This window comes from Canis lupus, chromosome 20 (genome assembly GCF_011100685.1).
Source record: "Canis lupus familiaris isolate Mischka breed German Shepherd chromosome 20, alternate assembly UU_Cfam_GSD_1.0, whole genome shotgun sequence".
Lineage (NCBI taxonomy): Eukaryota > Metazoa > Chordata > Mammalia > Carnivora > Canidae > Canis > Canis lupus.
The window spans coordinates 33,919,758-33,932,260 of NC_049241.1; the positions used below are offsets into that span (position 1 = coordinate 33,919,758).

At 33.1% G+C, this 12,503-nt stretch overlaps 1 protein-coding gene across 6 annotated transcripts in view; it reads left to right on the forward strand.

The window, feature by feature from the left end:
* The window catches only part of TASOR (transcription activation suppressor), a 48,708-nt gene that overhangs the window by 5,971 nt on the left and 30,234 nt on the right, over positions 1–12,503 (forward strand). For all 6 annotated transcript variants that reach the window (XM_038566124.1, XM_038566122.1, XM_038566125.1 and 3 more), the window contains exons 2-9: positions 2,570–2,715; positions 4,599–4,691; positions 5,344–5,416; positions 5,867–5,958; positions 6,437–6,598; positions 9,032–9,156; positions 11,257–11,288; positions 12,034–12,139. In XM_038566124.1, the coding sequence (XP_038422052.1) occupies positions 2,570–2,715; positions 4,599–4,691; positions 5,344–5,416; positions 5,867–5,958; positions 6,437–6,598; positions 9,032–9,156; positions 11,257–11,288; positions 12,034–12,139 (829 nt within the window). The remainder of the gene's footprint in view (positions 1–2,569; positions 2,716–4,598; positions 4,692–5,343; positions 5,417–5,866; positions 5,959–6,436; positions 6,599–9,031; positions 9,157–11,256; positions 11,289–12,033; positions 12,140–12,503) is intronic.

A 12,503-nucleotide genomic window follows, 5' to 3' on the forward strand; every position in this document is an offset into this window, starting at 1 on the left:
AGGGAATGTACATTCAGAACATAAATTCGTTAAATTTCTAATTATTACCAGCACATTGATTTGAAATCCTTAAAAATAGTTATTTTTGTGGAAATGATAACTGGGAAGGGAAAAAAGTTCTACTGGCCTAAGTAGTAAAGCCAATGGAGTCATTTGAAATATACCTAGGACACAGGCATCTTTTTGTATATTTTCATACATAATTATTTTTCCTCGGCAGTCTACTTAAGTACATTTGACATGATTGTAGGACATACTTTGGAATGAAACAACTGTTAAGTACTTCTCAGAGAATTGGAATGTTAATTTCTACATAAATTTATATGATTTAATTTTTCACTTATTGGGTCAGTGGTGAAAGTAGTATTGGGACAGCTTAGGTAAGGAAAATAATTTATGTAGGCGTGTAAAATTTCATAGAAGTTTAAAGCCATATGGTACTTTCAGGGGGAGCATTTTAGATGTCTGAAGACACTTTGTTAGAAACAAAAATCAGTCTGCATAAAATGCAATTTTAAAAATCATACTTCACCCGTTTTTTATGTGAAAGTCTATAAAGACTATTTCACATGCTGTTTTCCTTGCCAAGTTTTTCCCAATTTAGTTGGGAACAGTCACAAAGATGTTTTTCCCAACCATATTCTGTAAAACATTTGAATAAGGATGTATTTCCTCCTCTGGAGCTTTCATTTTGTTTTACATATTACTGAATTGTTGAATTTGAGAATTTAAGATGACAGCCATGATACTTCGGTAGTTGTAGGATATATTTGTATTCAGTTTTAAAAATCTTTTACAAAGCTTATTCTTGTTTTCCTTACCAACTTATTCAGTTTACTTAGGCCCAGTGTTCATAGTTCCAGCGATTGGCATATGATAAAGATAGAGTAAAGAACAAAGCAGATACAGGTCTTGCTCATATGGACCTTAAAAGTCAATAAATTATCAAGTACATGCTACAAATTTGATTACAGGACACCTTTTTTTTTTTTTAATTTTTATTTATTTATGATAGTCACACACAGAGAGAGGCAGAGACACAGGCAGAGGGAGAAGCAGGCTCCATGCACCGGGAGCCGGACATCTCCAGGGTCTCCAGGATCGCGCCCTGGGCCAAAGGCAGGCGCCAAACTGCTGCGCCACCCAGGGATCCCACCTTTTGTTTTTAATAGTATGTTCTTTTTGAATTTTTTTCCTGCTACCCCTATTTAGTATCTTTTTTGCATCATAATTATGTTGGGTTTATTTCAGTGTGGGATCCCAAAGTAATAGGAACCATTTATGCACATTTTGTTACTGAATGTTAGTTTTTTACAGACACTTTTATAATACATACATAGTTTGGTAGATGAGTGGATATGTCATTTGACATCACATCCTTTAAAGCCTAATACTATGTATAGAAAGTACAATAAACAGTTTATTAGCCTCTGTCTAGTATTTTTAAGAATGTGTACAAGTAGGACATTGTTTTAAGTAGTAGCCTAAAGGTAATTTGACATTTATTGACTCTTTAGAAATAGTATCTCAAAAGAAGTTAAGATAATATAAGTTCTATGGATACTTCTATATACAGTGAGATATAAGTGGTTCCTTTTGTGGCTTGGAGAACATATGTGTCAACTTTTGAAATTTATTAGTAAGTTAAACTATTTCATGCATAAAGTGGAAATTTGAAATTATTCTTGGATCAGTGGATTTCTGGCCTAATAAATAGGATATTTGACTTTTAAGTATTTTAAAAATTAAATGTGGGTATGAAATAGTTGTAGGAGGGGAGAATAAACACTTTTATTGTCTTTATGCCAGATGTTATGCTTAGAGCTTTTTCCATGTGTTGTCTTGTGTGGCATGTAGAATTTAGTGGTTATTAGGATAGCTAGAGTTCTTTTTTACGGATGAGAGAACTGAGCTTGTTTTTGGTTAATTGATTTACTCAGACTCTCCCACAAAGTTAGTGAATGCTAGATTTGATATTTGTGTTCAGGCTTGACTCCAAAGCTCTACATCTTTCCATTTCACTAAGGTTTCATAATAAATGTTCTACTACTTTATGTTGGTGTACAAGAAGCCAATGGATGTAGCATATTTTATCCTAACTTTAGTACTAAAAACCAAATAGAATAATTTTATAGATATCTAAGTGTCTTAAATGTTTTTAGGCATTCATTTATGCTGTAAGTTTTTAGTTTGCTGAAGTAAATGGCCCTAGACATACTATTTCAGTGTAACAAAATAGAAGTTGAGGATATGCACAAGTTTTTTTCTTATGAGTGTCTTTAAGCAATTTAGGTTGCCTAATGTAGCATTCTTAAGGTTTGCAAAATTTTTACCTCTTGTCTGCATGTGTAATGCCAGATGCTCATTGCTGAAGGAACTGGTCAATGTAGGCAACTGATTGTAATTTTTCTTCATTGACTTGATAAGTGTCTCTTTGGCATATCATTTAAAAAAGATAGCCTTGATGCCTTTTTTTCCAAATTCATTAGAAGTTACATTAAACCCACAAAATTTAAGAGACTGCATTTAAGATGGAATAATCTTAAAATTAATGTCTTTTTTGTTTTAGCACTTTTTCAGCCATTAACTCCAGGCTCTCGAGAATTTGAAGATGTTCTAAATATTCTCCATTCATCTTACCTTGAACCAACCTCAGTAACAAATTTTAACTACAAACGTGCTTGCTTGATACATAATGAACTTTTGGAAAAGGAGGTAGGTTTTATATTTTGCTTATTGTAAGATTCTTCAGAAGCAATTAATAGCCTGGAAGTTGTTTTATGTTCCTTTTCTTTAAACACACCAATTTTTAGGAAAACCAAATTATGGTAAGGAAAAAAATTTTAAATGACATCTTTTTTCTTCTAAATATTATTGATAAAGCACTGTTTATCTGTTGTGATAAATTAATGTTCAGTTATATAAAATCTTAAGCATAGAAATAGCTTATTGTATAACGGCTTAATTATAAATTTACAAGGCCCTTTGCTCTTTTAAGTATGTATTAATTAAATGAAATCTATAATCTATATTACATCTAAACTGGAAGATAATGAAATCAAATACATACTTTTTTTTAGGATATTTTTAATTTTTCCCCTCATTTACTGCCTAGTGGCTGAATTATCTTAATATCACTAGTAGAAATTCTTAATGAAAAAATAGGAACAGAAAAGAAAAAGTGGAAACGAAGTGTATAAGATAGTAAATTTAAGTTTCATGTAAAAATTAGAATATTTTTAGGAAAAGCCAGAATGTATAATTCTGAGGTAATATAAATGAGATGTTTAGAAATATTTTATGTGTTTATTGCTTTTTTTTTTTTTTTTGGTTGTTTATTGCTTTCTAATGCACATGAAATACTATTAAGTTTGTATTTTTAATAAGTTGGTGGTAAAAAAAAAAAAAAAAAAGTTGGTGGTTAACTTTCTGGCTCCCTGAGAAGTTTAAAACCTTGATAGTTTGATGTGATTTCATGGTATGATAGGGGTTATTTATTTATTTATTTATTTATTTATTTTTAAAGATTTTATTTATTTATTTATTCATGAAAGACTGAGAGACAGAGAGAGCCAGAAACAAAGGCAGAGGGAGAAGCAGGCTCCATGCACCGGGAGCCCGATGTGGGATTCGATTCCGGGTCTCCAGGATCGCGCCCTGGGCCAAAGGCAGGCGCCAAACCGCTGCGCCATCCAGGGATCCCGATAGGGGTTATTTATTAAGTTCATATGAAAATTTAGTGTAATGATTCATTAATTATATTACTGAACATCAGTAATGGTCTGAATACTGCATATAAATCTACTAGATGTGAGCTCCATATTTTGAATATATATCTATTTGCTTGTATCTAAAAGTGAAAGTCAACAGTTTTAGGCGACATGCAGTTCATTTATACTTAGACAAAGTAGTTTTATCCTGGCAATATGTATGGAGCACATCTTATGTAGTTGGCATTGAGAATATAGTTATAAAGAAACGAAACATTTTTCCTTGTCCTAATTGAGTTTATAGTCCAGAAGTGGAGTTTATACTCATTCAGCAGAGATTTATTAAACCACCTACTGTATGCAGTGCATCATGTCAAGTAAAGTGAGAGATCCAAAGGTAACTAAAATATGAACTTAAAAATCTGTGGGAGAGGGGCAGCTCCGGTGGCTCAGTGGTTTAGCGCCGCCTTTGGCCCGGGGTGTGATCCTGGAGACCCAGGTTCGAGTCCCACGTCAGGCTCCCTGCAGTGGAGCCTGCTTCTCCCTCTGCCTGTGTCTCTGCCTCTCTCTCTGTGTGTCTCTCATGAATTAAAAAAAAAAAAAAAAATCTTAAAAAAATCTGTGGGAGAGTTGGAATATGGTAAAATCTTCGTAGAAATTTAGTTAAAATTGATAAGCACTAAATGCTTATCTGATTTTATCCGATTATTATGAGGTACAGAGCTAGTTATAATGGAGAAAAAAATTGAAGCACAGAAATTACAGGGAGAGAAAAGATAATTTGTGCTTTGGTTACATTTGGGATTTCTTAGAAGTAAAATTACTGAAGCTCTTAGCTTGAAAGACATAACATACTTAAGGAGTTGTTACAGATTTAGTTTCATTTAGTTCACAGAAAAGCGAAGAGAACTGAAGTTTGATGGTCGTTTAGATAAAGAACTTTCAGAATCCTATGCATTTCTTATGGTTGATCGATACCAGGTGGGTGAACTCATTTTATAAAAAAATCATTTGAAGATGTTTCCATTGTAAGTTACTAATTTTGCAATGTAATAATACACTTAATAATCATAAACTATTTTATAAATTAGTATAAATGATATATATATAAACGAAAGAGATGATTTAGTAGGGCAAGATATTTCATTGTCAAGTAATTTGCTTTTCAAATATGCTTAGTTTTTCTCTGACCAAACCTATATTCTTTTCCTAGGATGTGCTTGATCATGAATAATTTTTCTTTTATTAATTTTATCGTCTGTATTGTTAATATGTGATGGGAACTTTTTTTTTCCTCCTTCAATTAAAGATGTTTAGTTGGAGTTACTTTTTATTTAAATATTTTGCCAGTCTAATGCTATCTAAAAAGGGGTGTTTATATATGTGAGTGGCATGAATTCTGACTGTCACACCTAGTATAAACAAAAATGGATTCCAGCTCTGGTTACATTGGAAGCATAAGCCAGTTTCACATTGATATTTAGTTATAAACTGTTATATATATATATAAAATTTCTGTAATGCAGAACTTACATAGTTCAGAAGCTTGGCTTTTATTTAGTGCAAGTTTGCAAATTATCTGTTCACTTTTTTATCTATTATGATTGTGAGATGAAGTGTTTTGTTTATTTAGGTTCAAAGCATATGTGAAAAAGGATTACAGGTTGGCCAGTCCAAAATAACAATTCTTGGCAGTCCTTCCATGGGTAATTTTTTTTTTTCATTTATCTACTATTAAGTTGCCATTTAAACATATATTACTTAATTTTACTGCATTACTTAAAATTAAATTCATATACACTTTGTCCTGTTTCCAGAAAAGGAGGATAGTTTCAGGTTCTGCGATGTAAAATCAGTTTTGCCCTTTGTTTCTGATTTTGCATACTTCAAATTGATCAGAGATTTTTTTTAAAGTCAGTCCTGGTGATTTTGAGAAATTTGGTTCGTTTGATGTTTCTGGGTTTTTTTTTTTTTTGTTTTGTTTTGTTTTTTTTGATGTTTTGCTTTGGTTAAATATCAGCTAATCTTCACTATCATTACATTTTTTTGAAAAAAGGTGTCATACCTTTTATCTCTTATCATTAGGTTAAATGTTTGGATTTTCTTTTTTGTATTTGTGCTCTTATTCAGATTCTTTAATTTTTCCTCTTCACTAGGTATCTATCTTTCTAGGTATGCTGATTTATTACAAGCTAATCCTTTGGAAGCTGGGGCAGTGGGCGATGTTGTTATTTTTAAAATAATGAAGGTAATTTTAACATTTACATTTTCATATATCAAGGACAACATTTGATTTTGATTTTAGTTGGTCCTATCTTTTTAAGAGTTCAATTAAATTAAAATCAGTCCTTGCTTAGTTTAGTATATAGAGATATTTCCAAGAGTGGTTTGCTATCTTTGATCTATTTGGCTTCCTTTCCAAAGAGAAGAATGAAGAGGGTAATATGTTGGTAATATCATTTAGGCTAATGAACAGTATTGTAAATGCAATTTTTATTTCCTTGTTATTAAGCATATTTGAACAGCACTACAGCACTTTTTTTCCCCATGGTTGATTTTTATTATTTATTTTTACTGCTCCAACATTGGTAAAAGGTGTTGAATGTTACCAGCTCTTAAAGAAAAGAGCTGTTGTCATAGGTGATCTATATTCACAGCAGTATTTTATAATGTTGTGTAGTTGTTAATTAAGTTTAGGTGGACTTAAAAGGTTTTGTCTATTTTAGGGTAAAATAAAGAGTATATACGACCCCATGGGTGTAAAAAGTTTGGAATCTATATTAAATAAAAGTGCTTTGGACCCAACACCAAAGCATGAATGTCATGTGTCAAAGAATGCCAATAGAATTACATCACTTTTGGCTTACAGAGCCTATGAACTTACTCAGGTAGGTGCCTGGATTCATTATGACTTCATATCTCTTTGTCACCAAATACTGTAAAATGTATCTCTTTATGTACCTTTTGCCACCACACCAGTCAACCTCTGGTTTCCTTATACTACCACCAGACTTAAGTGTCTCTCGCTCCTGTTTGTTTAGTATTTTCACATATCGTGGCTCCCCAGACTTAAGAGTAATAATATTGAGATTCCGTAGTCTAGTTCTTTCTTCCAACCTGGTATTTTGTATGATTGCTGCCCTCAACATGCCTCATTTCATTTTGAAGCTGTGGCTTCTCTTGGCCTAAATCCTGGTCTAGAAAGATCTCCTGCCTAATAAAATACTACTCATCTTTCAAGGTAAAGTTGAAGCCCCTTGAATTACCTTAATTCATGTAATACTATACTATTGATTTATAGATATTTTTTATTTTTATTAACATTTTTCTAAGATGCAAACTTAGAGTTAAATTTTAAGCTTTATTCAGATACAGTTAATATACAGTGAAGTGTGTATTTGTCTAATTTTAGTCATTGTTTTTATATGATCTTTGACAACAGTCCCCCCTTATCCTCAGGGATATGTTCCAAGGCTCCCAGTGGGTGCCTGAAACCACAGATAGTACTGAACTCTGTATGTATAATGTTTTTCCTATGCCTGCATACCTATGATAAAGTTTAATTTACAAATTAGGAACAGTAAGAGATTAATCACAGTAACATTAAGAGAGAACAATTATACTATAATACAAATTATTGTGGTCTCTCAGAATCTCATTGTGCTATTTACCTTTGTGGTGATGTGAGATTATAAAATGCCTGTGTGATGGGATGAAGTAAAATGAATGACATAGGCCGTATGGTATAGTATTAGGCTACTCTTGACCTTCTGACCATTTGTCAGAAGGAGAAACCTCTGCTTCTGGACTATGGTTACCCACAGAAGCTGAAACTAGAAAGTGAAACTGCATATATGGGGATGGGGGGCTACTGTATAAAGTGTATGAAGTATCGACTTTTTTTTTTTTTTTTTTTAACACTTCTAAAAAGTGTGTATAGATGGATTGGTTGGGAAGAAAGTGGTATGTTAACCCCCCTGGAAATGTTTTTTTTTTATTTTTTCTTTAATCTATATTTATTTAAAATAAAATTTATTCTTGCTCCTTTTTTTAAAAAACAGTTGTAAGTGAAACCTTTTTTTTTTTTTAAATATTTTATTTATTTATTCATGAGAGACATAGGCAGAGGGAGAAGCAGGCTCCATGCAGGGAGCCCGACACGGGACTCGATCCCAGGTCTCCAGGATCAGGTCCTGGGCTGAAGGCGGTGCTAAACCGCTGAGCCACCTGGGCTGCCCGAAACCTTTTTTTTAATTGTAGTATAGTTGACTCTTAATACTCAGGGAGGCTTTTAGCAAAAAATTATATTCACTAAAGTCTTCTGGGATGGCTCATTTGATTATCTTCTGGACAGTAGTTTCAGAAGGTAGCAGTAGGTTTTTCTTTTTCTTTTCTTTCTTTTTTTTAAGTAGTATGTTTTTTTCTAGCAGAACTTGTAAACTGGCTTGATGTTTCCAAAAAATTTCCAGGCATTTTTAAAGCAGCAACATTACTGCAATTGTTAGTTTCCCAAGGAAATGGACTTTGACGGACAAGGCTTTGTTCATAAACTAGGGCATTCTTTTTAATGAAAATCACTAGTCCGCAAGTCACAAAACCCTAATGTTGTGAATAGGTGAAGGGGAGAGGCAGATGGGTAGTAAGAAGAGAATGAACTACCTTTGTCACCTGCATTCATAATCTCTTCCACCTCCTCTTTGCTGCTTGGTCTGTAGTTGGAACCGATACTATGTTTTTATTTTGAAATAACAAAATGCTAGATTTTGGTTGAGGTTGTTTAGCATTTTACTTTTTTGTATCAAAATGACATTTCTGGGCTGACTTGGGAGGTTACAAATGTTCATTTGTACTTATTTTTTTAAGATTTTATTTATTTATTCATGAGAGAGAGAGGCAGAGACATAGGCAGAGGGAAAAACAGGCTCCCTGCAGCAAGCCTGATGCGGGACTCGATCCCAGGACTCCGGGATCACAACCTGAGCCAAAGGCAGATGCTCAACCAGTGAGTCACCCAGGTGCCCCCAGTTGTAACATTTTTATGAGGGAATTTGTTGCACATTCCCAGCGGTCAGCTCTTCAGAATTAAGCTTTTAGTGCATCTAAGATAGATAGGTACGTACATACAAACAAAAGCAGAATATATTATATCAAAATATAAAGTGCAAATTATTTTAAATATATTGGCAAACAGTGCTTAAAGATAGTTTCTTTAGAGGTACTTTTAAATAGTGTTACATTTCTCAGAAATCAGGCAGATAAAGATTCCACTGTGTACATTTTGTCTTCTTACAGAAGTTAATTTTGCACTCTCTTATTTTTAGTATTATTTTTATGAGTATAGCTTTGATGAACTCAGGCGAAGACCAAGACACGTGTGTCCATATGCAGTTGTATCATTTACATACAAAGATGATATACAAACTCCAAAGTTTGTGCCTTCATCAAGGTAAGACTCATGAGTTTTAGACATCATCCAGAATATTATTTTACATGTCCTGCCCTGCTGCACACTGTATTTTCTTCCCATTTTTTTCTTACCTTGCAATTAATTAGATGCATGAGTGTTCATGATGACTTTTTAAAGGTCAGTGTGGAGAACATAATTTATGTGGAGATACAAACTACAGTTTACTTAAACTTGACCAGTTAACCTTTTTTCTTGATATTAAAGATTTGTATAGTTGAGTAAAATGCAGTTTTTAAAAGTGAAGTTTTATGTATTAGCTCTCCTAGAAATGGCGAGCTTCTACAAAAGATGCTCGAGTCCCATCTCAAACGATTAAATCAAATGTTTATTAAGGAGGCTAGGCATTGATAATTTTTAAAGCTTGTATGTGATTCTAATTTTTTTTTTAATTTTTTTTTATTTATTTATGATAGTCACACAGAGAGAGAGAGAGGCAGAGACACAGGCAGAGGGAGAAGCAGGCTCCATGCACCGGGAGCCCGATGTGGGATTCGATCCCGGATCTCCGGGATCGCGCCCTGGGCCAAAGGCAGGTGCCAAACCGCTGTGCCACCCAGGGATCCCTGATTCTAATTTTTAATGAATTGAGAATCACTGATGATTTCTTACAAGCTCTAATGTAAAGTGACCAAATATAAAGCAGTTTCCCTTATTTTTTTCCCATGTGGTGATTTCAGAAAAATGTTGGTGAAGTTGATACTTACTTAGAAATACTGTTTTAAAAAGCCACATTTCATGAAATACATATATATATATATTTTTTTGAAATACATGTATTTTTGAGGTCAGTCTTTTCATTGGTTTTCCAGATCACATTATCTTGTCTTCATTTAAGTTGAGATCCAGCACTTTTTTTTTTTCATGTCAGCAAATAGCCCTGGTAACCATCCATCCATAGCCATAAGTAGCAATTCATATGACATCTAGACACTTGTGATTTTCATTTTTCTTGTGGCTCTGTATTTATGATTTCCATGATGTATTTACAATAGTGCCTTTCAACAGTAATCTTTAAAAGACACCCAGCACTTAATTATGAGGCCATACTTCTAGGAATAGTAACTATCTGCTAATTTTCTTTGCCTCTTCTTTGATTCCATCTTTTGATCTCTATATCATTTAAAACGAGCATTGATTAAACATTCTTGCTGTACATTGAATGCTGCCATGAATGCTTCTGCCACAAGGCCTCTGCATTTGCTGTTCTCTTGCCAATTAGCGGCATCATTTACACTTAACACTTTTATCAGATCTCTCCTTATCATTGAGGTCTTCCATGATTCTTATTTTTAACCCCATACCTTTAGTTGCTTTTTTTCTCCATAGCACTTAAAACCATCATTGTCTGGTAAACTATATACTTAATTTTTGATTGTTGTCTGTCTTCATGAAATTGTTAACTGTGTGAAGGTAGGGGCATTTTTCATCCTGGTAATCTATTACCTAGAACTGTGCCTGGTAAATAATAGGAGCTTGGCAAATATTTATTGAATAGGTTTAACTTGTAATTAATTTAACATTAAACACTTAATTTTTTAAAAATATTTTATTTATTTATTCCTGAGAGAGAGAGAGAGAGAGAGAGAGAGGCAGAGACACAGGCAGAGGGAGAAGCAGGATCCACGCAGGGAGCCCGACGTGGGACTCGATCCCGGGTCTCCAGGATTTCGCCCTGGGCTGAAGGCGGTGCTAAACCGCTGAGCCACCAGGGCTGCCCAAACATTTAATATTTAATAAATCAGTTTAAATATATATGGAGGCTATTTCTTCAAATCTCATCATTAAAATAATTCAGAGACTTTAATGGACTCTATTCTCTCCTGATGACTATTTTTGAGAAAAATAGCTCCCATAAATTTGGACAGATACAGTAATTTGATCCAAGTAGGTAACTGTTTTCTTCATGTGGACTTAGATCTATTAAATGTTGCAATAAGTAGTTAATATGTTCTTCATACTTGGATGAAGGACTTAATTTTCCTATACGTTACACTACTAAAAGTAGCACTTAGTCAAGGTCCTGAGTGTTAACCTTCTTGTTGTTACCAATCAGTAATTTTTTAAAAAATTTATTTACAGATCTAACAGTTTCAATGCAGATAGAAACACAGGTAAGATTCTTTTATTTCTTTCCTTCAATTTTTTAAATTGAAAAAATAAGTACACAGAATAAGAAATAAGTGTTCTTTTTATTTATAATGAACAAAAATTTGCAAAGTCTGAAAAAGGGCTGAGGCCATGTTATGATGTAGCATCAACATTTGGTTGTTCAAGCATAAGGTCTCGTTTGAGAAGCTACTAATACTATGAATAGTCCAAAGGATTTTAACACTTTGACAAAGGTAAAAAAATAAACAAGCTTCGCAACTCAGCTTTTTAAAATCTATGTTTATCAGAGGTTTAGGATTTAGAAGACCTAGAGAAGATTAAAAACAATACTGACATTTTCTGTCATTCAGTTTCTCCACAATGAAAAGAGAGTAAGTAGAGGGTATGAGATGCTGTAGGAATTCATGTAGTTAACTGGATTTAATACAGTTGTCTTTGGGGGAAATGAGGGCACTAAATATATTGTCTTTGATCTTAAACTTTCAGATATGAAGACATTTAGACATATTTGTTATTTTTTGGACCTGAAATAACCATGTGAAGGAAAAAATACTGAAAGAAAAATCCTAATATTTCTATTCTCTTGTAAATAGAAATGTCATGGGGTTTATTTTGTTTTCTGTTGTTGTTGCTGTTCCTCTACTTAAACATTGTTTCTAGGTGTGTTTCCCTTATTTCTATCTAGCAAACATGTATTTGCTCCTGGGCTGCCAGTGGCTGAATTGTGTCATTATTCTTTTTATTTAGATAAATTTAACTACACCTTGTGGAAAGGACAGCTTTTAAATAAAGGAAAGCTTTTGTGTTATATTTCTCTGAGGTCAGCCACTCGTGCTTTTTTGCCTATCAAGCTGTAAGTATGTTATATTACAAGAAAATAGCAATTAGTGGTTGCTAATTATTCAGTTTCTTCTTTTGTTTTTTTATTCTTAAATTTTACTTTAGTTTGAAAGAATATAAATGTCAACTTGTTTTTAAAAAATTGATAACTTGGGAGAGTTAGTTGGCAAAATGAGCCCTCTACCTTTCTGTCTTAGCTTGAGAGTGGGCTAAATAAATAGTCATACACATTTATGGCATAAAACTTTCTCTGTGTGACTTTAAATTTTAACAGTGATTTTTCAAAGTTTTATGCTAATTAAATATATATATTTTTTTCATTTAGCACATGATAGACTTAAAAGTTATCAGTTCTGTGTTGGAAACAGTTTTGATGT